The sequence below is a fragment of the Lampetra fluviatilis genome, chromosome 40 (genome assembly GCF_964198595.1).
Source record: "Lampetra fluviatilis chromosome 40, kcLamFluv1.1, whole genome shotgun sequence".
In the NCBI taxonomy this organism is placed as follows: Eukaryota; Metazoa; Chordata; class Hyperoartia; order Petromyzontiformes; family Petromyzontidae; genus Lampetra; species Lampetra fluviatilis.
In genome coordinates this window covers 8,613,906-8,641,856 of record NC_136314.1, presented here as the reverse complement: position 1 = coordinate 8,641,856, position 27,951 = coordinate 8,613,906, and the positions used below count along the sequence as shown (strand labels likewise).

General features: G+C 47.1%; 2 protein-coding genes across 2 annotated transcripts in view; both read right to left on the bottom strand.

The window, feature by feature from the left end:
- The window catches only part of TRMT61B (tRNA methyltransferase 61B), a 39,239-nt gene extending 31,283 nt beyond the window's left edge, over positions 1-7,956 (bottom strand). The window contains exons 1-2 of the mRNA XM_078875157.1: positions 7,573-7,956; positions 4,717-5,227 (exon numbers count right to left, since the gene is read on the bottom strand). Of these exons, the coding sequence (XP_078731283.1) occupies positions 4,717-5,227; positions 7,573-7,956 (895 nt within the window). The remainder of the gene's footprint in view (positions 1-4,716; positions 5,228-7,572) is intronic.
- A 6,141-nt stretch (positions 7,957-14,097) lies between these two features.
- Positions 14,098-27,951, bottom strand: part of LOC144946218 (protein-arginine deiminase type-2-like) — a 38,863-nt gene continuing 25,009 nt past the window's right edge. The window contains exons 9-16 of the mRNA XM_078875073.1: positions 26,691-26,796; positions 24,853-24,957; positions 23,405-23,556; positions 23,092-23,239; positions 19,910-20,015; positions 17,869-17,948; positions 15,689-15,814; positions 14,098-15,411 (exon numbers count right to left, since the gene is read on the bottom strand). Coding sequence (XP_078731199.1) covers positions 15,172-15,411; positions 15,689-15,814; positions 17,869-17,948; positions 19,910-20,015; positions 23,092-23,239; positions 23,405-23,556; positions 24,853-24,957; positions 26,691-26,796 — 1,063 coding nt within the window. The 3' untranslated portion in view covers positions 14,098-15,171. The remainder of the gene's footprint in view (positions 15,412-15,688; positions 15,815-17,868; positions 17,949-19,909; positions 20,016-23,091; positions 23,240-23,404; positions 23,557-24,852; positions 24,958-26,690; positions 26,797-27,951) is intronic.

Genomic DNA, 27,951 nt, shown 5'->3' with positions numbered 1-27,951 from the left:
GCGCGTCCTGTAGGCTGGTGTCGGAGGCGAGCTGAGCGTCGGCCATCGCCGCGAAGTGCTGCATCGGCGGCAACTCCTCGTCCTCTCCTCCCGAGGTTGGTGTCTCCGGTATGCCGTCGTCTTCCCGATCTCGCTCGTGGGTACGGGTAGTCTTCCTAGTATCCATTCTTCTTGAAGACAGGTTTACTTCTGACGCCAGTTGTAATGTAGTAACTCGGCGGGAGACGACTTCACGGGTAGCACACTCTTTATTTCACCAACTTCGGTTCACAGGCGACTAACACCCACTGTAGTATATCGGGTGACTAACACCCACTTGGTTACCCGGGTGACTAACACCCACTTAGCTACTCGGTGACTAACACCCACTTGGTTACTCGGGTGACTAACACCCACTTAGCTACTCGGGTGACTAACACCCACTGAGCTACTCGGGTGACCAACACCCTCTTAGCTACCCTGGCGACTAACGCCCACTGAGCTACTCTGGCGACTAACGCCCACTGAGCTACTCTGGACACACCCTGCGGGGTGTCCGTCTCGACTGTGGGTCCCCCAGTCCCGACCCACGTGGGCGTCGAACCACGGGTCCCCCAGTCTCGCCTCCGAGCCACACAGGGCCCCGGTCCCTACAAGGACAGCGGGACTAGGGGTCTCGGGGCACTATCTCTTCAACTCCGTCTTCGATCTTCAACTGGTTAACAACCCCGAGTGCTCTCGCGCGTCCCCCTTTATACCCCACCTGCGGACGTCGCTGAGAGCACCCATCCTATTTGACCAATCACTGGGCACTCGCTACGATCCTGTTTTCCCACATCTCAGCGTGCCTCACCACCCACGCCGCGCCGCCCCGTCATCCGTCACTCCCGGCGCGCGCGTCCATACCACGCCCACAACGCGTGCCCAACCCCGCACCCCGTGCCGCCCCGTGATCCATCACTGTCACAGTCGGTGCGCGTCAACACCACCACTACACATCTACACAAGAGATGATTTCATCACTCCATCTCAGCAGTAAACAAAACCCACTGGGTGCTTTTCCTCCTTTGGCTGCCACTCCCAAGTTAGTCTCGGCCCCCGGCAAACGATAGCAACGCTTACAATCCGACGTCACAACTAAGACCTACAACGCACGAATCAGTCCATTCAATGCACGTTCACTCATCGCTCACAAGAGAGATTCACTCAACCTGCGGTTCAATGCAGAGGCGTAGCTAGGGGGGGGGCAGGGGGGTACATATGTCCCCGGGCGCCAAGGTAAAGGGGCGCCAAAATGAGGCTTACAACGTTACATTATAACTTATTGCGGCGGGCGCGGCAGCCTGAAACTACTGCACAAATCTACACCTCAACCTAAAAGTTTTTATATCCCGCCACACACAGTCTACATGTCATGCAATTACATTTTGGTACGCGCGCCTATTAAGAATTTACATGGAAGAACGTCCCAAACAACAGACAGGCGCAGTCTTTCAGCCTTAGTCACTGGCCTGTTTTTTGGTGGCGGAAACTACGACGGCCTATTTTTAGTTCTTATTAATGACACCACGCTCCAGGCGGCTGCAGCAGCCGGAGCAGCCCACGCACGTCAACATAGTGTGGCCTTCATTTAGCAGCACAATGTTATGACAATGCTGCTGTGATGACTGGAAATATATCCGGCCTTCAACAACGAATATGTGACAAAAATCACAGAGCATTGTTTGTCAACTGTGACAACCACAGCTTAAACTTAGCAGGAGTACACTCAGCTAAACAGGATCAACTTGTCGTCACATTTTTTGTAACAGTTGAAAGTATGTATTTGTTTTTCTCTCGTGCAACAATTCGTTGGGAAGAGTTTAAAAAAGCTGTGCCCATCACAGTAAAGCGTGAGTCTGAAACACGCTGGAGTGCACGATCAGAAGCTGTTAAAGCTATCTATGAAGGACCGGATGAACTAGTAGGGCTGCTAGACAAATTATCGGAGGACGTAACTATGACGCCTGAAAGCAGAAGTGATGTAGAACAGTTACAGGCATGCGTATTAAATTTTAACTTCATAGTTTTATTACATTTCTGGAATGTCATTCTTGGAAAAATTTATCGTGTTCAGAAGCGCTTACAGGATCCTACTATGAATTTCAAGGAAGCAGCAACTGATCTTGAATCTTTGGAGCATGAATTTGTCAAGCTTCGTGATGATTTGAGCCAAGTTGCTGTAGAAAACGCCAAAACAAGATGCACAGCCTGGGGGATCGATGTGGACAGAAGAATTAGGCGACGTCGGAAGATGCCAGAACTGGCAAGAGTTGCAGGACTTTCAGCAGAAAAATAAATTGTGCGCGTTATGAAGAGCATATTTTATCGACTTCAACAGGAGATGTCAACACGGTTTTTACGACTAAAAGACCTGAACACAAAATTTGGATTTCTGCTGGACGTCAAAACTCTTCTATCCGACACGGATGTCGATGCAATTCATCGAAATTGCACAGATTTTGGAAATTTCTATGACACCGACATCAATGGCCACGAACTTTTCACAGAAATTGGAGATTGCAAAATGCTGCTCAGTAACCGGAATGAAGTTCTACCAGAAACTCCTTTGGATCTTCTTAGTTTTATTGTGTTTCATGGAGACGACGTATTTCCGAATTTGCGAATTTCACTGCAAATTGTATTAACAATAGCAGTTTCAATTGCAAGCTGTGAGCGGTCGTTCAGCAAATTGAAACTTATTTGTCGCATTTGCGTGCTTCAATGGGACAAGATCGTCTCAGCGATCTTGCTCTTCTTAGCATTGAAAGAGAAACATTGGGAGAAACAGATTTTGATTACGTGATTGACCAGTTTGCGACAGTGAAATGAAGAAAAATTAATCTTTTGTAGACTATGTCAACCAGTCTACGACAGTGACTGAGTGAGCCATGTAATATAATTTCTATAAATTTGCTTCTTTAAATACAATGTTTCATTAAAATTTAAATTGTTATTCCTTATTCGATGTAATAGGAAAATGTGATTAAACGGGGGGGGGGGGGGGGCGCCAATTTTATAGTTCGTCCCCGGGCGCAAAATATCCTTGCTACGCCTCTGGTTCAAAGTAATGTAATGATTTAGGGGGTCTCGATTCCATTCAAGAATCGATTATTTTTGTCTCATTTGTATTGTTTGTCTTGTACGTTGTGTTATATTATTTACATGTTATTCAATTCGTTGGCCTAAAGGCAAAAAATGCATTAAATGTGCATAGATTTTGGATAAATTGTAAACTGATTATTACGTGTATTTAACAAGTAGGCTTTCGCGACCAATATTATTCATACAGTGTTGTGATTTAGATCGCGATCAATTCGAAAATACTTTATAATGAATGATTGTTATGTGCACGAGCATATGCATTTATCATGAGCTTAAAAATGAAGCTAAATTAACTGATGAATCATTACATAAGACACACTTTGGATTTGAATAATATCTAAATGCAACAGGATCTCAAGATGCTGTACAGAAACAGTGGGCATATTTAACAGAGGCAGTCAGCCATAGGCAGAAGGAAAAAAGGAAGATGTATGTATGTTGAACTTCTTTCGCACCGTACGTAGCCAACCGTGCTAATCGGGAGCATGGGGGAAGGACAAGAAACTAAACACAAAAAGCCGTTCTCAAGTATCTTGGGTCTACGTGCCTACTCAACGCTCACAACACACAGTCACTCAGCGCCTGCAAAAAACAAACATTCAACACAAGCCAGGTTTCCACAAAATTATCACAGAGAGAAATATCCCCGTGCGCATTAGATAAACTACTCTACCCATTCATTGTACAGTGATTTTATGCTTAACACTAAAAAAGTCCACCTCCATCCACACACTGCACAGCAGCATTTGTTTAGCAGGCCTTACTGCTGATACAGATGTCACTCAACAAAACAAACATCCCCCATATAGTCTGAACAGACCGTAGGGTCAAGTGCTGTTAGCAAGCACCTATGAAGGCCGGAACGGTACTACACGAGGGGGTGGGTGGCCAGCACCACGCCCCAACTGCCTTTATTTGCCGAGTGGTGATGTTTTAGACGCCTCACCAGGTTCTTATTTGAGGCTGAGTCAACCTAGAGGAGGCCCAGGGCCAGTTCAGATCATCATCACTGGTGTTGGCCGTGAGCGGGAATCGAACTCGGATTGCCGGATTCGTAGCACAGCGCGCTAACCGCTACACTACCACAGCCCACTTACATCACTCAGCACACACGCACGCACGCACACACCAGAGGTCGCAAACGGGTTTTGATTCCTTACCCTTACCCGTACCCGGCCGCACCAGGGTCGCAAACGGGTACCCGTACCCGTACCCGGCCGTACCCGTACCCTACCCGTACCTGGCCGGGTACGGGTAGGGTACGGGTATCGGGTACCTGATTGCGACCTCTGGGATGAAGCCATGTTGCAGGCGCGGGTGGGTTGATTCTAGGAACTTGAAATGTGAGAAGAGACAAGACGTTGGGAAATGAGTGACAAACGGTTACTCACCAGTGACTCACGGTCTACCCGTATCCGTACCCGGCCACACGAGGGTCGCAAATGGGTACCCGTACCCGGCCGGATACGGGTAGCCGTGTATCGGGTAGGGTACGGGTATCGGGTACCCGGTTGTGACCTCTGACACACACGCATGCACACACACGTCCTCCCAACATAAGGACATCGCACTCGGCTACATGCTGGGACTCACCCTCCTTCAACTTGAGCATTTTCTGCATCTTGACGACGTTCCCCTTGCGGTTCTCCACCAGCACCAGGTCCCCGACCCCAAGGCACCGCTCCGCAGAGCCGAGCGGCCGATCGTCACGCACAGCGCATGCCCCTTCACGACCCTCACCGCCCATCGTTGGCTCTTTGGGATGGGGTTTGACACAGGGGCCATTTCGCAAAGCGGCCATTTCCTCGGCCGCGTGCGCGCTGCTGGGCTCCATCTCCTTGGCCGCGTGTGCGACGTTGGGTCGCGATTCGTCGTCCGTATGTCGGGCACTATGTTGCGTGTCCTCGTCCGCGCCTTTGACGCTGGCGTCAGGTTGCGTTTCATTCAACGGACGGCTGCCTTGGCCCTGTGCCTCCTGTCCGGCTGACTCCGCATCAGGGCTGAGGCTCTCGGGATCCAGGAGGGTGGCGAGGCGTGCGGCTGGGGACAGGGAACGGCGCCAAGTGCCGCGCCGGACAAGGTGTGAGGAGGCAGCATCCGCGACCTGGGAACAAGGGGCAGTGGAAACGCCATCATCTACACCTGCAACAACAGAGCCCTTAAGAGGCAAAATCCGGCCCATGAACTCGTGTCCCTTAATCGTACCATTAAACTATAAAGAATATTTTATTTTACCACGTAAGACCCACTGAGCTAGAGAGCTCTTTTTCAGAAGCGACCTGGCTACCATAAATGAGAGCTCAACAAAGTAGCGTATCACGTGGACATTTATAGCAGCCCAATACTCTTAAACGCATTTTTTTTAAACGTGGAGGGAAAAACCTGAGGACATATGAAAAAAAAGTACCACCGTGGCTCTGAAATTAAATGACAGTGCTAAAGTTAATTCGTTTATGCGAGTGCGTGATATCATTTAGTGAATGGTCTTGGTCACCATATCGACTGTGTTGTAATGTGTTGTGGAGGTCTGAGGTGTGAGGACTGTAGCACAGATGTAGTGATTCTGAAAATACTTATGGAATTAAAGTTTGAACACACCTGGCCTATAACAAATGCACGAAGTTTATGCAGCAACACCTCAATGAATCACCAAGACACACATTTAGGAGGGTCCTGCATTGTGATGTTCGGTCATAAATTATATTCTTTATGTGGTGCTTGTGGGAGAAATTTGTCATTCTGGAAGAAAACTATTTATGACATACCACTCAATAGATCTGCTGCTAGTTATATGTATGTTGAACTTCTTTCGCACCATACGTAGCCAACCGTGCTAATCGGAGGTGCGATTGTTGGGTTCATGATACCCACTTTATTGGGAGTTGTTAAGGGACATCTTGAAGAGATGATAGCTGATGGTCAGGCATGCTGGTATATATCTTCGTATTGGATCGTTAAAGAGTCATCGAGACTTACCGATACAGACGAACAGAGGGAATCCATTATTGCAGTGTTCTTCACTAATTTTCAGAAGGGGGGGCCACTTTCGCCGATAAGACATCATCGGTAATGTGATGAGGGCCACCACACATTTGAAACCATTGTTGGGTTTGACAGCAGCACGATGATGATGACAATGGGGGGGGGGGGGGGTGTTTTCACTCTTTGTGTATTGTCGGTGGGGGCTGCAGGTCAGGGGCCGCACTAAAGGCCACCAGGGGCCCGCCAGTGGCCCCTGGTGGCCTTGCGGTGAACAACACCGCATTAACGCTTTCAACCTCAGTTGGAATTAATGGATTTTTTAAACCACCTGCCAGGCCCAGTAGATAAACATCACCACCAGCGGAGTGTGAAATCCCCCTGCCTTGGTGCAGAGCTTCAACGGCTTCACACAGCCAGTCCCCCAGCATGCACCGCGCACTGTGACGTAGCCCCGAGTGCCGGCTCCCGTCGTGCACCGCGCGTTGTAACACGAGGCTACGTTATTAGTCGGAATAACCGTGACTTGAAATTAGTTTTTTTTCTTCTAAATCTACAAACCTGTCAACCCATACAGTTCTTCTCCGTATTCTTGTACAGGGAAATTGAGTTTTCAGGTCCGTACGGCGTCCAGCTATTTCAATACGGGCTAAGAAATGTCTGTTTGTGTTTCTCCCTTGTGATGGGACTTTGTTGGATGAACGTTGAGATTTATAAGGACACTGGGTGATCAATAAGGTCTGAATTGGTCTGTAATAAGGTAGGGCACTGATAAGGGGTTGACAGGTATGAATCTATAGAATTCAACTCGCTATTGACACATTTTTATTCGATCTTCATGCAGCGTCTCGCCGCCCTGTGCCTACCATGCCTAAAGGACGACAGTGCAGCAGGATTCACCATTGTACTGTACTTCTATGCTCCTCGCCTTAATCGACCCACACAGAGCAGCCGTGGTGAAATATGAAGAACCCCCCATGAGAGAGCGGCCCTCATAACGGAGTGAATCGCCCAAGGGCTGAAGATTAGCATTTGTAATTGTAAGCTTATCAAATGTTGGGGCTGTCGCCAATGATCTGGACTCGGGATGCGATTCTGAATTTCGGATTTATCCGTAATTCTGAATCGTGTTTATTTTCACAGCCAACAGCCGATTCGGTAAAGTCACGTAGATAGAAAAAATAATAACAAAAAAAAAGTTATTAAAAAGTGATTGTACCGATTAAAAAGTGATTTTACCGAAAGAACCATAAAATATGAATTCCTGCAGTCACGAAAGTTAAGTCAAAATCGCTCCCTTACCACAATTATTATGTTGCAAATATGCAAATGATCCTAACACTTCTTCGTAAACTGTCATTGAAAAATTGTAAATGTCCATCCGCAACGTGACCTTAGCTTTAAGAGGTTAAACGCCTCTAAATCTGCCATGATCGTTAGGAGGGGGGGGGACGTGACGTCACGTCTCACCTGTGGCTCTGTGACGTCAGTCGACCCGCCTCCTTCGCTGTCGACGTCGCCAGGGTCCGAGCCCGCACGGGTGGTGAGCCCTCGTGACGTCACGGCCGGGGCGCGCGCCAACAACCCACGTGACGTGACGGGGGCGCGCGACCCCCCGAGCTCACCACGTGACGCGGCTGGGGCGCGCGCCAGCAGCCCACGTGACGCTGCAAGGGCGCGCGACCCCGCGAGCTCACCACGTGACTCGGCCGGGGCGCGCGCCAGCAGCCCACGTGACGCTGCAAGGGCGCGCGACCCCGCGAGCCCCCCACGTGAGCCCACGGCGAGCGCGCCGAGCTGCGGGCGAAGCGGAGCGGAGGCGAGGGCCGCGCGGGCTGCGCCCCCCCAGCTCATCCCCAACCCCCCCCCCTCCGTCCCCCTCCGCCCCCCTCCAAGGGCGAGCGGGCTCGGTAACGACGGGAGAGTTGCGGCTGAATCCGTCCGCGCTGTGCCGCTAAAAGGTTGTCACTGCAGAGTAAAGAACGCGCGGCACCCGCTAGAGAGAGAGAGGCAACGGGCGCGCGCACGCAACTTGCGTTGGTGTCTGAACCCAGACGCGCGGTTTGACGCGGACCCTCGCCCTCCCCTCACGTCTCAGAAGTTCGAGGTCCTCGGTGACGTCATTTGGCGGTTCGAGTAGCCGTCGCACGTTGCGTGACGTCATCGCTCGACGGCGTCGACTCGATTCCCAGGCGTTCGGTGTGAGCGATTCGCCGTCGCGATTCTGAAATCGATGGCGTTTCGTCTCCCGTGGGCTGTTACTGCGGCCGTGATGGCCACGGCCCCTTTTGTGCCAGGTTAGGTGCACCTTGAGGCCGTCACATGCCTTCTGGCTCGCCAGAAGGCATGTGACGGTGTATCTGTGTGAGATAGAGGGCGTCGCGGTGGCTAAGAGATGTTATCTTCCTCGCCTGGTATACGGGAGGACGTAGGTTCGATCCCGACCCTGACCCCTGCTGTTTATTTGGAGTTTGCGTGTGTCTCTCTCTGTAGAGATGTGAACTACCTCGCCTGATATACAGGAGGTCGTGGGTTCAATCCCGACCCTGACGCCTGCTGTATATGTGGAGTTTGCAGCGTGTTTCTCCCTGTGGTCGCGTGGATTTTTCTCCGTGTCCTCCGGTTTTTCCTTCCACATTTAAAATCAACATCACGCGTTTAGAGTCGATCGTCGATTAATTATTCAGGAGGGAGGGGACGCCAGATTTTCAAAAACTCTGGATAATTAATCACTAAATAATTATTTAAAATAGATAATGTTTTTAGGTGTTATATGTTTTTTTATTCTTTACTTACTGTATGAAATTGTCAGACATTAACATACAAATGGACAAAAATAAACATCCAACTTTAAAAAGTGACTTTACTGTATCGTACTTACCACTCCAATCTCGAAGACTACATGGGTTTATGTATATGAGCGCAGTATTATTGTATGTAGTGTATAATGTAGTGTATATATGTGACACTGAAATCGAGCATAGCTACTTTGTGTGTCACATGTGTCGTGTCTTCAAAAGTTACTCATACCGACACGCAACAAGTCACCTACTTACACTTTATTCACCTATTCTTGCACCAGTTGTAGGCACTCCTATAACTATCTATACGGTCACTTATGATTAACTTCTCCCTACTCTTATCTACATTTCGCCTCCCTTATCCTGCGCTCAGCAGCTCTGCTCTCAGCAACTTCGCACACAGCATCTCCGCACACAGCGTCTCCGCACACATCAACTCTACACCTCCACCGCTGCCCTCACGCTCCCTCAGACCCGCTCATCCGTCTGTCCCGGTTGAGGGGATCACCATCACCCGCCCGGCGACGGCGTAAGTGTTGAGGTTCCTTTGACGGCTGGAGCGGCTGCGGCGAGATGTCTTCACACTTAGCCCCCGGCAACAACTCCCCCGCTCCGCTCACGCATACGCCCTTATATACATTCCTCTGCTAATTATCCGAGACCTCTCTAGCATCTCTTTAAGCTGTCGCCAGGCTAGCGCCTGTTGGCCCATCAACCATCTCACGTCTCCCTTGCAACACCTCTGGTCTCAGCGTGCACAACCGGTCGACTCCGTCTGCACCTGTGTAATGACGATCGGTGGGGTGGGCGTCGCCGCCTCAGCCTCTAAGCCAATCGGGTAACAGGAACTATCGAGGTTAAAGTTCAAGGACGGAGCCCGAGGGTGCTAGTGGGGTACCATCTACCACCTCATGACGGAGACTTGTGTTGCCTCTGAAACGTCGTGATTTATTATTTTATTTCTATTATTATTTCTATTAGATTTTTTTTTTATATTTACCTACGTGACTTTACCGAAAAAAACCTAAGAGTATGAATCCTTGCAGTCACGAAAGCTTCAAATCTAGAACCATCTAGAGAGTTTGTGAGGGGGTGTGGCGAGAGGCGGGGTCTGGGTGACGCGGGAAGGGGTTATAAGGAAAACCCAGAAGGGACTCAGGGTCAGTGAGGAAGGTCTGGAAGCGGGGCCACGTCTCGGGACGGGCTCCCAGCGCACCCGTCTGCCAGCGGTGCGCGGGAGAGAGCGGAGAGAGCGACGCGCGCGGGACACCAGTTCACGCGGTGGGACGCGGGGCGACGCGGGGCGACGCGGGGCGACGCGGGGCGACGCGGGGCGACGCGGGGCGACGCGGGGCGACGCGGGGCGACGCGGGGCGACGCGGGGCGACGCGGGGCGACGCGGGGCGACGCGGGGCGACGCGGGGCGACGCGGGGCGACGCGGGGCGACGCGGGGCGACGGAACAATGTGGAAGAACGCGGAGCTGTCCAGCACGAGAACAAATAAATAAAGAAGACACAGTCGATTGTCGTCGAGCTGATTTATTACACCTGCATTGCCCCTTACAACTGACGGTTTGTCCGTGCAAACCTCACGCTGCACCTGTTTGTCCTCAGTTGCCCTCGGTTAACTGTGCGCACCGCGTATTTCACTACTCTACACGTGCACACGGTGGCGATAGCTGGACTGGGTCACAGCCTTTGGAGCGGTTTTGTCGGATTGGCCCGGGACAGCCGAATAATGTTGGAAGCAACTGGATAATCGATGATAAACTATTTATCTGCTTTAGATTTTCACGTGACAAAGCCACTTCGTTGAGCTATCATCTGTGGTAGCCAGGTCACTTCTGAAAAAGAGCTAGACAGCTCAGTGGGCCTTAAGTGGTAAAATAAATAAATCAACGTTAGTTTTTGGTTTAGTGTTGCCCCCTTGCATATATGGGTTTTCTCCAGGAGCTCGTTTCCTCCTACATAAGCACTAATCTAGTTACAACTCCCCAATATAGAGAGGATCCCAGAGCTTGGGCATTTGCTGGTGCCGGCTCACCGCTTGGCTGCTGCTGCTGCTGCATTCCCACTCGTCTGTGGTTCCTGCTCGCTCCTCTAGAGTCGTTCTCTCGCTTCAAGAGCGAGTGAATAACTGTGCGGCGCGTTACGAGTTGAAGTTCTTTTCTACTGCAGTTGGAATTGGTGGTCAGTCGGCTTTGTTAGCGTGGCACCCAAGCTATGGAACGCCTTGCCACTTGAAATCAGGCAGTCGGTAGACATTCAAGTCTGCTTTGAAAACGTATCTCTTTAAAGTGGCCTTCCCTCTATAGTTTGGTCAGTTGGCTTGTTTTTGTTTCCTGATTTTCATGCATTGTGCATTGGGAACCTAGGATAGAATGCGCATTATACATTTGAATTATATTATTCACATTCTTGCGCCTCTTCCCCCAAACGGTATCCTGATTCTTCTACTATCGATGTTGCATCACGAGACGTCAGTATCCATTCTGTACTTTAACACAGCATCGCAACCTCCCTGTATTTAAGAATGCCAGTCTCAAGTTTATTTTGTTTAGCCACGTGAGGATTGAAGACGCTAGGATAGAGCCTCATTTACAAGAGTGACCCGGGCATCGGCCCACGGAAGGCGATATCACAGTCATCCACGTAACTTTAAATTCTTATGGGCACCAGCAATAGTTACAGCAAGGCCCCTCAGTAACATGTGTAGCTATGGAATTGACAGCAAGGGCATTGCGGTAGCGAGATGTTAACTACCTCGCCTGGTATACAGGAGGTCGTGGGTTCGATTCCGACCCTGATGCCTTTATATTTGGGGTTGGCGTGTCTACCTCCCCGTGGATTTTTTCCCTGGGTCCTCTGGCTGCTATAAATGTCCACGTGATAAGCCACTTCGTTGAGCTGTCATTTGTAATAGCCAGGTCACGTCTGAAAAAGAGCTATACAGCTCAGTGGGCCTTACCTGGTAAAATATATATTTTTAGTAAGTTGATTAAAGAGTGCTTCAAGAAAAGCCAACGTCCCTGTGTGTGTGAAGAAGCAGGTGATTTCCCAATGCACCCCATTGGGTCCGATTCAAGTGTTGATAGTGGCAGTTTGTAGTGATATTTGGTCAGAAAAAAATTCAAATTATCCCTCGGTGATCAAGAGCAACTGCCTTTCTACCAAAACGTGATTCAGGCCTGGCCACCTCTGACGAACAGCTTATAGCTCAGTGGGCTGTACCTGACAAATAAAACATTATAGGTAGTCCTCTACTTACGATGGAGATGCGTTACGACGACCCCATCGCATGTCAAAAATATCTTAAGTCGAAGATGGCCTAGCCTACTCAGGAGTCTTAAAGAATGGTGATAATTTACCAAAACAGAGCAATTTACCGTACTGTACTCTATACACGATATACTGTATGTATTTATTAATTACAATACTGTATTGCACAGTGAAATGTAAAGTAAAACAACCAAGGTAAATTATTAGCCTACCTATATGAACTGCAATTTAATAGGTTTTTTTCAGGAAACAATCCTATCTGCTATAAAAAAAAAAACTTTTAACATGCATTGAACGTATCGTATCGTGGTAACCCTAAAATGAAAGAGCTAAAGTCACGTATCATACATGCATTGCACGTATCGTAACGTATCATATTGTACTGTACTCACCAAGATTCGTACCTCGTACGCTGCTGCGTTTGCCTGCGGCGCGAAATTTTAAATATTTTACAATTTTGTCGTATCGCCATCGTAAGATCGAAATATCGTAAGTCGGACCATCGTAACTCGGGGACTATCTGTACATCCATGAATGAGAGCAAATTATTCCTCTGCACTAATCACACCTCCGATTAGCACGGTTGGCTCCATACGGTGCGAAATAAGTTCATCGCACATACAGAAAGTTGCAAACCAGTTATCAACTTGAATGAATTTTGAGCATTGTTAGAAAGTACACTTTATTGCGAAGAAAATGTCATCAACAATTCACTTGGCAATTTACACAAGACCTGAAATATCTTGGATTACAGAAGATTGACATCCCTTAGCCAAGAGCGATGCTGAAGCGTGGGAAGGTAACTAGGAAACACAGAAACCATCGTGAAGCATGCACGGTAAAGCCACCGCCTCCGCTATAACCGCGCACGTGGCCGCATGACATTCTCGCCGAACCTTGTAAGCCACAGGCCTTGGGGGGCATGCATATGCGTGGATTAGCGCGCACGGTACGGACACCATAAACAGCGCACAATGACATGCTGATGGACAATCGACTTCGGTGGTACTGTACACCTGAGTATTTTTTTACACAGGGCACAACCACCTGATGAGACTCGAGGAAACGATAAAGAAACCAATGTTTTTTTTATTTTACCAGGTAAGGCCCCGATTGAGCTGTGGTAGCTTTTTTAAGAAGCGACCTGGCCACAAATGATAGCTCAACGAAGTAGCTGATCGTCACGTGGGAATTTATAGCAGCCAAATACTCCTTAAGCGCATGTTGATTCTAAATGTGGAGGGAAAAACCCTAGGACCCGGAGAAAAATCCACGCACCCACGGGGAGAGAGAGATATTTCGAGGCGAACAAAGCCTCACCAGGGTTTTCTATGACGCATTGCTATTAAAGAGCCCAATAAATGATATATTGAAATGTGATTTTATTGTAGAGGGTAAACAAGCAACCTTTTGGTGACTTTATGTAAATATATATTTTGTTTGAATAAAAGTGTTTGAGGGATTTTGCGTTTCTCTTTGATGTGCATAACTATGCTGGGACTACATCCGACAAACCATTGAACTTACACATGCGTAGGTATGTACAACTTGATAACACTGTAATCAACAAAAAACTGACAGTGTGTATTGTAAGGGTGTTTATGAATTGTCTGAGGTTGCTTAATCTGTGGATCTGCCAGTGTCTCTGAGTTAGACGAGGCATAAATATTATTTGCCTGTAAGAGACCACTTTCTGTGCGTTGTTTACACTACGTTTTTTTATAGATGCTGTGTTTTTTATTCCTTAATATAATGCCATCGTGTTTTAGGCTCAGTTTACATTACAATTAATATGGCAGATTTAAAATCGTGTTTTTAATTAAAGATAATTTGTATATTGCGATTATAATTTGCTATCTATTTTTTTACTTCGCTTATTTGTTATTGTTTATTATTGATTTATTTTTACCGTCACTTGTTGCGTATGTCAGAGGAAGCGGTGGTGTTGTTTTTTGTTGATGAAACACGATTTGAGAGCTCATTGGCTCACAGAGTAATGCAAAATAAACTTAAACTTAATGGACAGCTGAGGAAAGCCAGTTTGGGTTCGGAAATATATATTTTTGCACGGACATCATTTGCCGTAGCAAGTGTAAAGCGTTCCAACCACCCCCCCCAAATCTACGCTCAATTCGTCTGGTCCAATTCACCTTATGTCACGTGACTTTTTGATAAATGTAACTCAACACAGTATCACTTAAAAATTGTACAAATTGGTTTCCATACTGTCATTGTGGATTATAGGTAAATAATAATAGGTCTGCATCACCACATTAGAATTACATCTTGGTTGATCTGCCTATAGGTTGTTTAATACTGTAGTGCGTTACCTCAAAATCCACTACGGCAACATTGCGAGTGCTTTTGCGCCATGTCGCTGGGTGATGGTGAAGGGACCCACCCCACAGTGTTCATGGAGACTTCTTGCCTACACGAGGCAATCCATACCATTGTATTGAGCAGGCTAAATGGGGCACAGGAGGGCCAGAGAAAGATGGGCTTCATTTTATTTACCCGAAACCATGTTGGCGCTCACCCACTTAAACAGTAAGCTGCTCATTAGTGAAACAGTCATATGTCCGTTTATTTTGTAGATTTTAAAAAATGCATGTTCATCAGGATTTCATTGTACACGTACGGTAGCTGGGGACCTCGTAAGCGACTGCTTGGACCTGTCCATGAATTGCAAGCTTCCCTTGTACCATGTTTGTTGTCTGTTCCCCTATACCTCCGATTAGCACGGTCGGCTAACACACGTACACGTTCGGTTCTTCGGGAGCTCTCGTGAAACTGAGGAAGAAGCTTGCAAAAAACGTCGGAGACATCGCGCCCGACAACGCGCGGTGCAACCATAAAAAAAACACATCGAGAGAGGGCTACGAAGCACGATAAAAACGCGAAAACGCACGCAGAAGAACTCTCCGTCAGTAGAGCGGGGGCCCTCGCGGGCACCGTGCCGACCCCTTGGGCGCGTGGTGGCCGGGGGCCTCACAGGGGGCCCACGTCCCACCAATGCGTGGCGGCGAAATGCGCCCGGCGCGTGCTGGAGCCGCAGTGGACCTCGCCCTTCTTCACGTGGTGCGACAAGAGGTCGTCCACGAAGGAGCAGCGCAGGCCGAGGGGCTCGAGCAGCGAGCACACGCTGGTCTCGAGGGCGCACTGCTCGTCGATGATCGGACCAAACGGCTTGGGGATGGCCAGCTCCTTGTTCAGCACCACCATGTTCACCTGCGAGTCGTGACGCGCGCAAGAGGTGAATTTTATTTCACGTGTGTATGTTTAACTTCTTTAGCAGTGTATGTTGCCAACCGCGGTAATCAGATGAGTGTCTCGCAGTTTATAACGGTTTGTTAGAAACGTCTTTGCCGTGTTCACCTTTCCACAATAAAGAATACGACGTTTCGCCAATTCTGGCCGTCCCCTTATGATGCTAATTGTAATTATTGGCGAAACATTGTTTGCCGCGCAACATTGCAGCAGCAACGACGAGGGCGGCCACACGCACCACGTTGGGGAAGTAGGCCTCGGCCTTGCTCTTGTTGAGGAGGAAGAGCACGGGGAGGTCGATGATGTCCGCCTCCTCCAGGCCCAGCTCCCTCTTGAGCACGTCGCGGTTCCAGTCGATGCAGCGCTGCCACCACACACAGGACAGATAAACGGGGAGCCGGGGATCGCGTCCCGTCAAGGCCGTGTGGCAGGTGCCTCCCCTACCCCGGAAAGCTGTTAACGGCGTTGTCTCCACCGCTGCGTACGTTCAGTGGTCCCTCGGTCGATGATTCCATCGATTAACAATCCGCCTCCCATAGGGTCCCATTTCTATCGAGATTTGAAGCTTTCATGACTGCAGGAATCTCTCTGGTTCTTTCGGTAAGGTCACTGTGGTTTTCCCACCTGATGATGATTGCTTGTGTTGCAATCGAAACGTCGTGATTTATTTGATACCTACGTGACTTTACCGAAAGAATCAGAGAGTATGGGTCCCCTTTCTATTAACGATACATTTTCAATGAACCATACGGTTTTACGATATCACACGGCCGCCCGTTTCGACCAATCGGAGCGGTCCCAAGTGGACTCAGCCAACCTCAGCTTCTCCATCAACCCCTTAAGCCACCATCCATCTTCTTAGCCAAAGGTAAGAAATTTTATTTTATGCTCTACTTATTACTTATCCATTTTTCTGTTAATATAAATGCTCTAATATGTTCCTATAACGTGTATTTATAAAAATTGCGTGTTTAAATATTATAACCTATGTTTTTAGGGTGAAAAAGATGAACTTATAGTCGTCTTGGAACAATTTAAGCCTTTAACGTGTATTTCCTATATTCGATTAATAATAATATCAAGTAACGATGGTTTTCGTGGACCCAGTTATCATCGTTGACCAAGGGAGCATCGTAAATCTGTCCAGCGCCTGGAAGGGCAATCGCTCGTGATGATAGTATAGTCGCTCCGGTGTTTGTCAGCAGGCATGGAACATTCATTGACTTAAATGGATTCTTTCTGGGCAGTCGCCGCTGATTGAACCGGGTCCTCAAGTGTCGTGAGTTGATGGTCTCTGCATTAAATAAAAATACCAAAAATCCCGTCACGTTAAAGTTGGTTCTGGAATTCATTCGGATAACATTTCAGCTCTGGGAATTCAAAATGTTGGTTTGGCTGTCATGCCATGAATATTAGTCTGTCACAGAGAAAAGTGCTGCCCCCTACTGTGTGAATCGGAGGTCACTTGCCGGGATTTTCAGAACTAGTTCCATGCTATTCACTTCCGTAGACACGAACGTTCGCACTGCTGTGCGAGAGCTCCTTTTCGGAACTTTATCTCGCGATTGAAAAATAGCTTTTTAGCTCGTCGGATTCCTCCAGTACAAATACATATTTTGATTCTGACGATGCCAAACGTGCAATCGGAATAAAATTGGGCAAATAGACCACAAATTAGAATTTTAAAAAAATCTGATTCTAACATTCACGAAGCGTGCATGCCAATTTTTTATCAGAATATCTATTTATCCTGGAGGAATCCGATGAGCTATAAAGCTCTTTTTCACAGATGTCCAGTAGGGGGGGGGGTGAAGAACGTTAAAACAACGAACAGAAAACATGTTAATAGTGCAAAGTACAAGAAAGGTAAACAAATCACCCACATACAAATACAACTAAACCATCCCCATCCTACCAGGCAAAGCACACTGAAGTTCCTCCTATTCAAATAAACTAAAACTAAAAAAACTTTTTTAATGTGACCAGGTAAGGCCCACTGAGCTATAATACTCTTATTCTTAAAGTCACAGGTTCAAAAAATAAATATTATTTAATATGTTTTTAATATTTATAATTTTTGAACCTATCTACGTGAACCTATATACGTGATTTTACCGAACGACCCAAATAATATGAATTCCTGCAGTCACGAAAGCTTTAAGTCAAGATTTATTAAGCTCTTTTTCAGAAGCGACCTGGCTCAACAAAGTAGCCCCTCATTTGTATCAGCAAAATAATGATTACATGATTTATTATAATCGTTGAATTGTGCATCTAAAATTCGATTCCTTACAGGTTTATGAAAAAAAAATTTGTTTGGAAAAAAAATTGATGTGACCCTGCATGCGCGAGAACAGGCGAGATGTTTCGAATGAGACGTTGCAAACCGCTGCCGGGGTGGTGAGCGGGACACCTCACCTGCACGTAGGTGTTCTCCATCTTGAACTTTTCATCCACAAGGATCTCGCTGATCACAGCAGAGCCCTTGCTTTTCAACACTGAGGGGACAACAAACGCACACACAAAGAGGGCAGAGTCAGTCCTAGCTTATTCTTTCTCTCTCTCTCGGTTATTTGAGGATCTTCTCATTCACAAGCCCGACGTTCTTTCTGCACAAAATTATAAGTGTGTGTGTGGCGGGTGGTGGTGGTGTTATTGCCTGTCTCCGTTTGGCAGCCGTAACGCAGCGGTGGGGCATTCCACATTCATACGAAGAGGACGGTCTCTCCATACGACGATCACTTTTAACGAGTCGAATTGACCCCCGCCCCCCCCCCCGCGACCAGGGTTTGAACTCGCAACCTTCTGATTTTAAGTTTAGCGCTCTGCGAGAAATTAATTCGGCCAGCCGCAGACCAGTTGTCCCAAATAGACCCAAGTAGATGGTGGATATTGTAAAAATATACCCTTTCCCATTCCGATGACATACACGTGTACGTCGTCAGTTTTTATTTCAGTTTTTCTTCCAATTCCGTTCCGATGACGTACGATCTTGGGCACTGTGTACACGTACGTACACACACGTGTACATTTCGATGACGTACATGTACATCGTCTGAACGGAATTGGAAGAAAAACTAAAAATGACTTCATCGGTACGTCTTCAGGTCGGAAGACATACCGAGGCTCACACAAGGCCATGCGGGAGGGTGTGTGGCACAGTTTGGCGAAACCTTTCATAGAGTGCGGTCGTGTCACTACAGTTCTCTGCGGTGAGTAACAATGTACAGTAAAACCTTGGATTGCGAGCATAATTCGTTCCGGAAACGTGTTTGTAATCCAAAGCACTCGTATATCAAAGCACTCGTATATCAGTTGTGATCATGTGACGCTCGTTTATCAAATTCATATTTATTTAAAAAATTGCTCGTCTTGCAAAACACTCGCAGACCAAGTTACTCGCAATCCAAGGTTTTACTGTATTTACTACTATGCCTCTCTAAATAAAAATAAACGCAGACCCGCTCGCGCATTCCGAGATTCAGCGGTGAACGGGATCCACCCTGCACCTTGCAAATGTCTCGGAACGGGAAAGGGTTAATACACCCGCAGTATTAATCCGGGCGTCGGCTGGGTTCGGACTATCAAGCTTTGCAACAAGCGGTGAATGCGCTACCACCAGGCCATGTCATCGCCATGGAGACATTGTCTGAATATTGTATTTATTGGAAAAGTTTCACTGTGTCTGAAAATTTTTTCAGGAGGTTCCTGCAATTGAACCTTATAGCGGGGACCCCGGGGTCCCGAATAAACGGATGTCAAAATGTAAATTAATTTATTTCTTTTTGGCGACTCCGTCCCACCGCACACATAAACACCGTGACCCACCCGGCGTGGATCATTCAGTTGTCGTGTCGTCCAAGCGCAGCGACGAATGCGCAGAAGAACAAAACTTTGAAACTTTGATTAGCGCATCGTGTAGACCTCGTCGAGAGGAATAGATTGCCGTGTCGTTTGCCTTCAACAGACATAAAATGATGTCGCAACGCAGTTTATGCGAGAGTCGGGGGCTTATGGGACCCCGGGGTCCCTCCTTGAGGTTCAATTGGTAAGTTTTATTAATTTCTGCACGAGTGCGTTGTTTGCGGATTAAACGCACATATATACGGTGGGAGAAGGCCTTCATCCAGTAGCGGGCTGGCAAAGGGCTGCTCGTCATTGCTCAATATTAAGAGTCCAATATCCTTAAACAGAAAAGAAAACAGGCCAACAATCCACTTTGCTCTACTGCCCAGCACTCTGCAGCTCGTATTCCTGCAGGTCAAGAGGAGTTTGTGCGTACCTTGAATTACTTTCGCACCGTACGTAGCCAACCGCTCTAATCGATCACTTCAAGAGAGACCTTAAACTTATTCGAAGGGACACGGCGTGACCAGACAGAAACGCGCATTGGCGATGCTATCAGCGTGATTTTACGTTTTCTTAGATGCCGATTTGCGCCACATCTCTGCTCGCTCACCCTCCGGGCGACTCTCGAAGAGGCGCCTCTGGCCGTGTCCCTGCTGGTGCAGCTCCTTGAGGAGACGGAGACACGCGTCGGGACTCGCGAGCAGCAGTCGGAAGCCCTGTGTGTCACACGGCGGCACCACAAGCACATCGCACACAACGACAATACAAACACGTAGAACACAACGACAATAAAAACACCACGCAAAGCACAACAAAATTCACGGTAACACAAACACATCGCACACGACGACGACAACAACAACAACACGTAGAACACAACGACAATAACAACATCACTCAAAGCACAACCCAATGCACGGTAACACAAACGCATCACACACAATGACAACACAAACGGATCGCACACAACGACAACAACAACACAAACACATCACACACAACGACAACAACAACACAAACGCATCACACACAATGACAACAACACAAACACATCGCATACAATGACAACAACACATTGCACACAATGACAACAACACAAACACATCGCACACAACGACAACAACAACACACAGAGACAAACATCGTTAACAGCCCCGCCGTTGGGCAGGGACCTCTCCAGGAACATCTTCCACTCTTCACGATCTCTTTGCCACCTCCATGCAAATCTCATCTCATCCTGGGATTAAGGCGCGAGATAAATCTATAACAAGATCAAATCCTGCCTACTCATTTTGCTGGACCTTCCTGGACACGTTGTGAGGCTCAGGTTTTTCTGAATGCACATTTTTTATTCTCTAACTTAATAACTAACGGCGCCCTGTCAACAAGCTGCAGGATGGAGGCCTCCTCGCGGCGTGTCACTCATACAGCAGAACCCCTCTTCACGACCACCCCTGTTAGCGACCAATCGCTTAGCCACTGGCCTCCATAGAGCCCAATGTGTAGTGTATAGTGTAGCGTATAGTAGTTTAGTGTTTTGTATAGTAGTATAGTGTATAGTGGAGTGTATTGTAGTGTAGAGTAGAACCCCTCTTCACGACCACCCCTGTTAGCGACCAATCGCCTAGCCACTGGCCTCCATAGAGCCCAATGTGTAGTGTATAGTGTAGTGTATAGTAGTTTAGTGTATTGTATAGTAGTGTAGTGTATAGTGGAGTGTATTGTAGTGTAGAGTAGAACCCCTCTTCACGATCACCCCTTTTAGCGACAAATCGCTTAGCCACTGGCCTCCATAGAGCCCAATGTGTAGTGTATAGTGTAGTGTATAGTAGTTTAGTGTTTTGTATAGTAGTATAGTGTAGAGTAGAACCCCTATTCACGACCACCCCTGTTAGCGACCAATCGCTTAGCCACTGGCCTCCATAGAGCCCAATGTGTACTGTATAGTGTAGTGTATGGTAGTTTAGTGCTTTGTATAGTAGTATAGTGTATTGTAGTGTAGAGTAGAACACCTCTTCACGACCACCTCTGTTAGCGACCAATCGCTTAGCGATGGGCCTCCATAGAGCCCAATGTGTATTGTATAGTGTAGTGTATACTCGTGTATAGTAGTGTAGTGTATAGTGTAGTGTATAGTAGTATAGTGGAGTGTATTGTAGTGTAGAGTAGAACCCCTCTTCACGATCACCCCTGTTAATGACCAACCGCTTAGCGACCGGCTTCCATAGAGCCCAATGTGTAGTGTATAGTGTAGTGTATACTCGTGTATAGTAGTGTAGTGTATAGTGTATACTAGTGTATACTAGTATAGTGTAGTGTATACTAGTGTATACTAGTGTAGTGTATACTAGTGTATACTAGTATAGTGTAGTATATACTAGTGTGTATAGTGTAGTGTATACTAGTGTATAGTAGTGTAGTGTATAGTGTAGTGTATACTAGTGTATACTAGTGTAGTGTATACTGTAGTGTATAGTAGTGTAGTGTATACTAGTGTATAGTAGTGTAGTGCCTGCATAGAGCCCAATGTGTTTGCTTACCAACCTTTCCCCTGTTAATGACAGGCTCTTGTAGGTACAGTAAATATTAAGTAATGCATTTATTTACCACGTTTCTTTTAATATCACGTGGTTTATAATGTGTGTTAGTATCTTCATGTATTCATATCCATTGTTTTAATAACAGTAAAGTACTTTTTTGGGTGAAAATGTGTAACTTTTGATGCTAGCGGAACGAAATAAGCCTTTAACATGTATTTCCTTTGCTCTCTAACAACCAAATCACTTAATGACCGGTTTCATGGTGCCAATCACCGTCGTTAAGAGGAGGAGGTTCTACTGCAGTCCATGGTGCCGGTCAGTGTGGCTTGTGAAGGCGGTGCCCAGGATCAGGTCGGACATCACTCGCCACTAATGTTAGCCGTGGTCACGAATAAAGCTCCTGCCCACCCGTTTCACAGTTCAGTGCGTTATTTTGTAACTAACTTTAACCATTTATTTTTTATTTTACCAGGTAAGGAGGCCAACTGAGCTGTCTAACATTTTTTCAAAAGCGACCCTGCCACCACAAATGATAGCTGATCGAAGTGGCTCATCACGTGGACATTTATGGCAGCAAAATACACGAAACGCGTGTTTATTAAGTTCGTTAGCGAGTGCGTTACCGCTCCATCCCAATCTGCTAATATCTAGTTTGCAATGTGGGATGATTAATGAAGAAAACAGAAAATAATGGTATGATTTTCCCGATTTTGCCGAGTCTGGCTTTCCATTGCTGCAAGTTGTTTGCGCACAAGTGTACACAACACGTACATTGGCCCCTTGAGCCACTGGCCCAGAAATGTTTTCTCCATACCACCGATCGTGGCAAATGCTTACAATGACTTTCGTGAATATATTTTATTTCGAGATCACGAATACGCATGGTAGCAGAGCCTCCGTGATGGCTTTTGATGAGAGCGTTTGGTTTAAGAAGGATAAGGTTATGCTGCACGGAGAATGTATTTTTGGGAAGAAACAAAACATAATTATACTCTTAGTTATTTCGGTAAAGTCACGTAGGTAAAAAATGAAATTAAAATTAATAAAAAATAAAATAATAATAAAATCATGAAAAAACAATTATTCGATAAGAAATTCAACGGGAAGTGTGTCTATGAAACGGATGGTAATACACGCGAAGCTTTCCGTCTGCGGTGGAGACTGCCCACGGTGAACGCCGGGCAGCGTTTGGCAACCCCCGAGCGGTGCCAACCGAGGTGCGAGCATCCTCGGCTCGTGTCGCCGCGCCCACCTTGCGGTCGGGCGCCGGCACGAAGCTCATGAACTCGTCGACGTGGCCCACGTAGAGCCAGTCGCTGTAGAGCTCCACGGGCGCCTGCACCTGCTGCGCGAACAGGAACTCGCGAACGGTGCGGGCCATGTTGCGCCCCATCTCTGCGCTGTGGGTGGTGGGGGGGGGGGATTCACACCGACCGACGCACGGGTTGAGGCGTTCCGTGAATTGTTCCATCGCAGGACTGCGAGAGATGGTGGCGGGCACTCGGCGATGCCTTCATCCAGCAGTGGAATGGAGCGTGGCTGGTGAGCAATGTGCCGTTGCTCACGTAGGGAAGGCGCTGCCGATGATGATACGACCGAGTGGGTATTTCTTGCCCCTGACGACGACGGGGGGAGACACCTCGAGGTTTCCGAACGAGTCGAGGCTGCTCACAGCGTCCTTGTAGGCGTATCGTGTCACGTAGCCAAAGTCGGGCCCCTGCAACGGCACGTGGTAAGGTTACCCCGACAGGCAGCGTCAGGAAATAATTTGTTCTAACTCGATGTTTATAACCCCATTGGAAACAATATTTTGAAATAATATTTTTTTTATAGTGGTTCACCCTCTGAATAAATATATACAATAAACTTTCGATTGTCCACGTGCAGTTTATCCGATATGTGGATTAACCGCGCACCTGGGATTTTGACATAAATTAAAAAAACTCACGGATTTTACCTGAAGGCCAAATTAATAATCTAAAAATAGTTTTCCATTGTTTATCTTGGAAATGTTTATTACAAGTCATGTGCTTGAACCGAACAAATACATTGCTCCGGTTAATCTGAAATCCACGCCATCGCCTCTACAGTACAGTAGTTGCAATATCTTTACAATCCGAGTACGACTTTTTGCCAGTAATTAAATCTGACTTCATCAGGTGACAGACAGATTTGTGGAGAAGTCCACCTGTTTCGTTCCTTATATAAAGACGTAGATGTGGTGACCACACTTCTGCGCTCTTGTGCAAAGTAGGGGGAGGATTCATGAATCAACATACTTTATGCATGCACATTATGCGAGCCCATTGATCTTGTCCTTCCTGTCCATTGTGTGTACTAAAATAGCCGTACCAACATTTAAACAATGTATTATTTGATGTTTCGCTTCCGATTCTCTAATCTTTCTTTGCTTGCATTGCATTTCTCCTAAACCCCTTACTTTAAAGACCACTTTCCAAATATATTCGTGAAACGGTTGCCATTTTGCAGGATAGTTTAACGTTTTTGTCACCCGTTTGGTAAAAACGTTGTCCTAAACCAATGTAGCTTGACCAAGGCGAAGTGTGATTTCATTATATTTATTTTTACATTTCTCTGTGCAGCAATTGGTTGTTATTGTGTTTATAGACCTGTGCGCATTTGTATTGCGCTGAGATGTAATGGCATGTGACGTGCGGTAACGATATTAAATGATGATGACAATGATTATAATGATGATGACGACGACGATCATGGCTTCAATTCACCCTGGCCTGTCTTGGTCAGATACCAAAGAAATTGTCTTCACCCAGTACACCACATCAAGTGTTCCTCTTGCTCTACGGCTGTGGCTACTGGTCCTGCACGACTTCCCCAGTCTACAAGCGACCCCCGAAAATAATCGGTGAGAAATTCAGCCCAGATGATGACGACGAGGATGACGACGATGATGTAAGTTGATCGACGGGCTGCCCGGTTTTTCTGCGGTGTTGGCGCCGGCTTAAGGGGGGGGCGGCGCGCGGCGAGCAGTCACCATGATGCGCAGGGGGATGTCCTTGAGTTCGCGATTCCGGGGAGAATCGAACACCACGGGGAGCACGCGGTTGGGAGACTCGCAGTAGCCGAACTCCATCTGGTCCTGCTCACGTGACACAGATCCCCCATAGTTCATGCACCGCACCTCCGATTAGCGCGGTTGGCTCCGTACGGTGTTACATTAAGGATAATATACGTAGTAAAAAGACAGAAAAAATATATGGCAGAACATATACGAGACAGACAATACGGTGAAGTCAATCTTAAAATGACAAATACAAATTACCGCATTCTCCATTTAATAGGACGCTCCAAACTCGGGGGGGAGGGGGGGGTAATTTTTGAAAAAAAGTGTGTTATTAATAATCAGTACCATACTATGGAGAACCGTCTTCCAGAATGTGGTGATGAATGCGCTGCTTTATTATATAGGGAGAGGTGTCTTCTGGTAAATGATTATACTGGTAGGAACCTCCTGGTTACACCAGCCCACAGGGGATTATTGTGTTCGTCCGTCCGTCGTGCATCCAAAAATGGGAGGGGTGGGGCTGGGTGGGGAGGGGAGGGTGGGGCTGGGTGGGGAGGGTGGGGCTGGGTGGAGAAGGGCTGGTCACCCCGTGGTGCCCTTAAACGTTTAACCTACTCACACCGGCTTGTGCCCCCCCTACAGTCGGCCATATTTGCGGAATACACCACCCTGGCCATTGACCGAGCAACCCAACGTTCCTACCAGCTCCCTCCGCAGGAATGTGTTCAATGGCCGTTAGCGCCTTCTGTCCTCTGGGTGGTTGTGAATTGCGATCAAGAACCATCTTTCGGAAAAGAGGATTCTGAACTAAATTAAAACACCTCCTCTGGAAGACGATCTATGCGCATCCTCCAGATTACGCGCCCGGAACTTTTGATTTAAAATAAAGGAGATAAAAAGTGTGAGAATATGGTTGTTATTTATTTTTTTATATATATCAGATCACACACACACACCTGCATTTTGAGAATGTATTAGATATCTGGAGGTACAAGTTGTTACCTGTCGACAGTATTCTCTCATTATTCCCGACAAGGGATGCGTTCCAGAGACACTCGTGAATAGCAAGTTTCCTAGACAATGATATTGGCTCTCCGAATATCGTGCACGCAATGTATGCAGATGCTTCTAAAGGTTCAAGAAGCTCTCACTATCTCTTTATCTCATCACTTTATCTCTCATCACTTGATCTCATCACTTCATCTCATCGCTTTATGTCATCTATTTATCTCATCACTTTGTCTCTCATCACTTTATCTCATCACTTTATCTCATCACTTTATCATCTATTTATCTTATCACTTTCTCTCTCATCACTTTATCTCTCATCACTTTATCTCATCACTTTCTCTCTCATCACTTTATGTCATCTATTTATCTCATCACTTTGTCTCTCATAACTTTATCTCATCACTTTATCATCTATTCATCTTATCACTTTCTCTCTCATCACTTTATCTCATCACTTTCTCTCTCATCACTTTCTCTCTCATCACTTTATATCTCATCACTTTATCATCTATTCATCTTATCACTTTCTCTCTCATCACTTTATCTCTCATCACTTTATATCATCACTTTCTCTCTCATCACTTTATGTCATCATTTTCTTTCAGTCTCTCTCGATGCAGCCGTGCAGAGTTCCAGATGCGATTCGCCGACAGCCAAACTCTTGGAGCACAAGTTCGTGAATTAACGAGGAAGACACATTACTTCATATCCACTTGGCAGGAGCATTGCACTTTGCGGAGCGATCGAGCGGTGACTAATCAAAAAGGCGAGTGACGAAAGATGCGAACGGACGCTACCTGCATCCAGATGTCGTTCTCATACGTGTCCAGGATGATGGCCTTACACTTGCCCTTTTCCGCGACCTTTCGCATCTCCTTCACGAACGTGGTGTTGTTGCCGACCCTGCACGAGAGAAGCGTTGGTGAGGAGCGGCGGTCGGCACGAACAGCAACGGTGAGCCGTGACGGCCCGATCCTGTTCCTGTGCGTACGGTACGTTGAACTTCTTTCGCACTGCACACAGTCAACTGCGCTAATCGGAGGTGCTGATGCGAAGTCGACACTGAACTCCCAGGTCTGCAATTGGCATAACGCTTCTCTGCAGTCAACTTCTGGGTGCCCTCCCTATCACATGTTTTTTTTTTTAATGCCTGGTCTTTTCCCCCAATGTTATCCCCATTGTGGTACCAGTGTTACGTCGTGAGACGAAAGTATCCATTCAGAACGCACACAGCGAGTGCAATCCTTCGCAAACGAGAATGGACCAAGGAAGTGGATATCACAGAGCTACCTCTGAGAGGGGTGTAGCAGAGGGCAGCATTTGCCCACCAAAACCCTGCGATGTGAGAATAGTGTTCATCACAAGACAGTCAAACTGATATTTCTGAAAGCGAGATGCACAAGAGATAGAGATGAGAGAGAGAGCTGTAGATAGGAAGTACATATGAGTGGTCAGCAATAACATCTGTGCATATGATATATTGATGTCACGTGGCCCAGCCCGTACACAGCAACTTGATTTTTAACTGTTCCCAGTTTTAACTTTTTTATTTTACCAAGGTAAGCTATATAGTTGTTTTTCAGAAGCGACCTGGCCACAAATGTATTTACCACCTTATAATATATTTAACAATGCTGAGGGGTTGTTTCTCTTCCTGTTCTCATGCCCAGTTGTCCTGCGCGCGATTGACCCGTGGCATGCACTGTGGGCGCAGTCTCCAGCTGCGTGTTAACTACCTGGCCTGGTATACAGGAGGTCGTGGGTTCGATCCCGACCCTGACGCCTGCTGTATATTTGGAGTTTGTATGTTCTCTCTCCCCGTGGTCACGTGGATATTTCCCCAGGTCCTCTGGTTTTTCCCTCCACGTTTAGAATCGACATCAGGTGTTTATAAAAGTATTTGGCTGCTACAAATGTCCACATGATGATCAGCGACTTCGCTGAGCTGTTATTTGTGGTGACCAGGTCGCTTCTGAAAAATAAGCTATATAGCTCAGTGATGGGGCCTTACCTGGTTAAAAGAAAAATGTATTTAAGCCTGATGAGGCTGGTTGTACG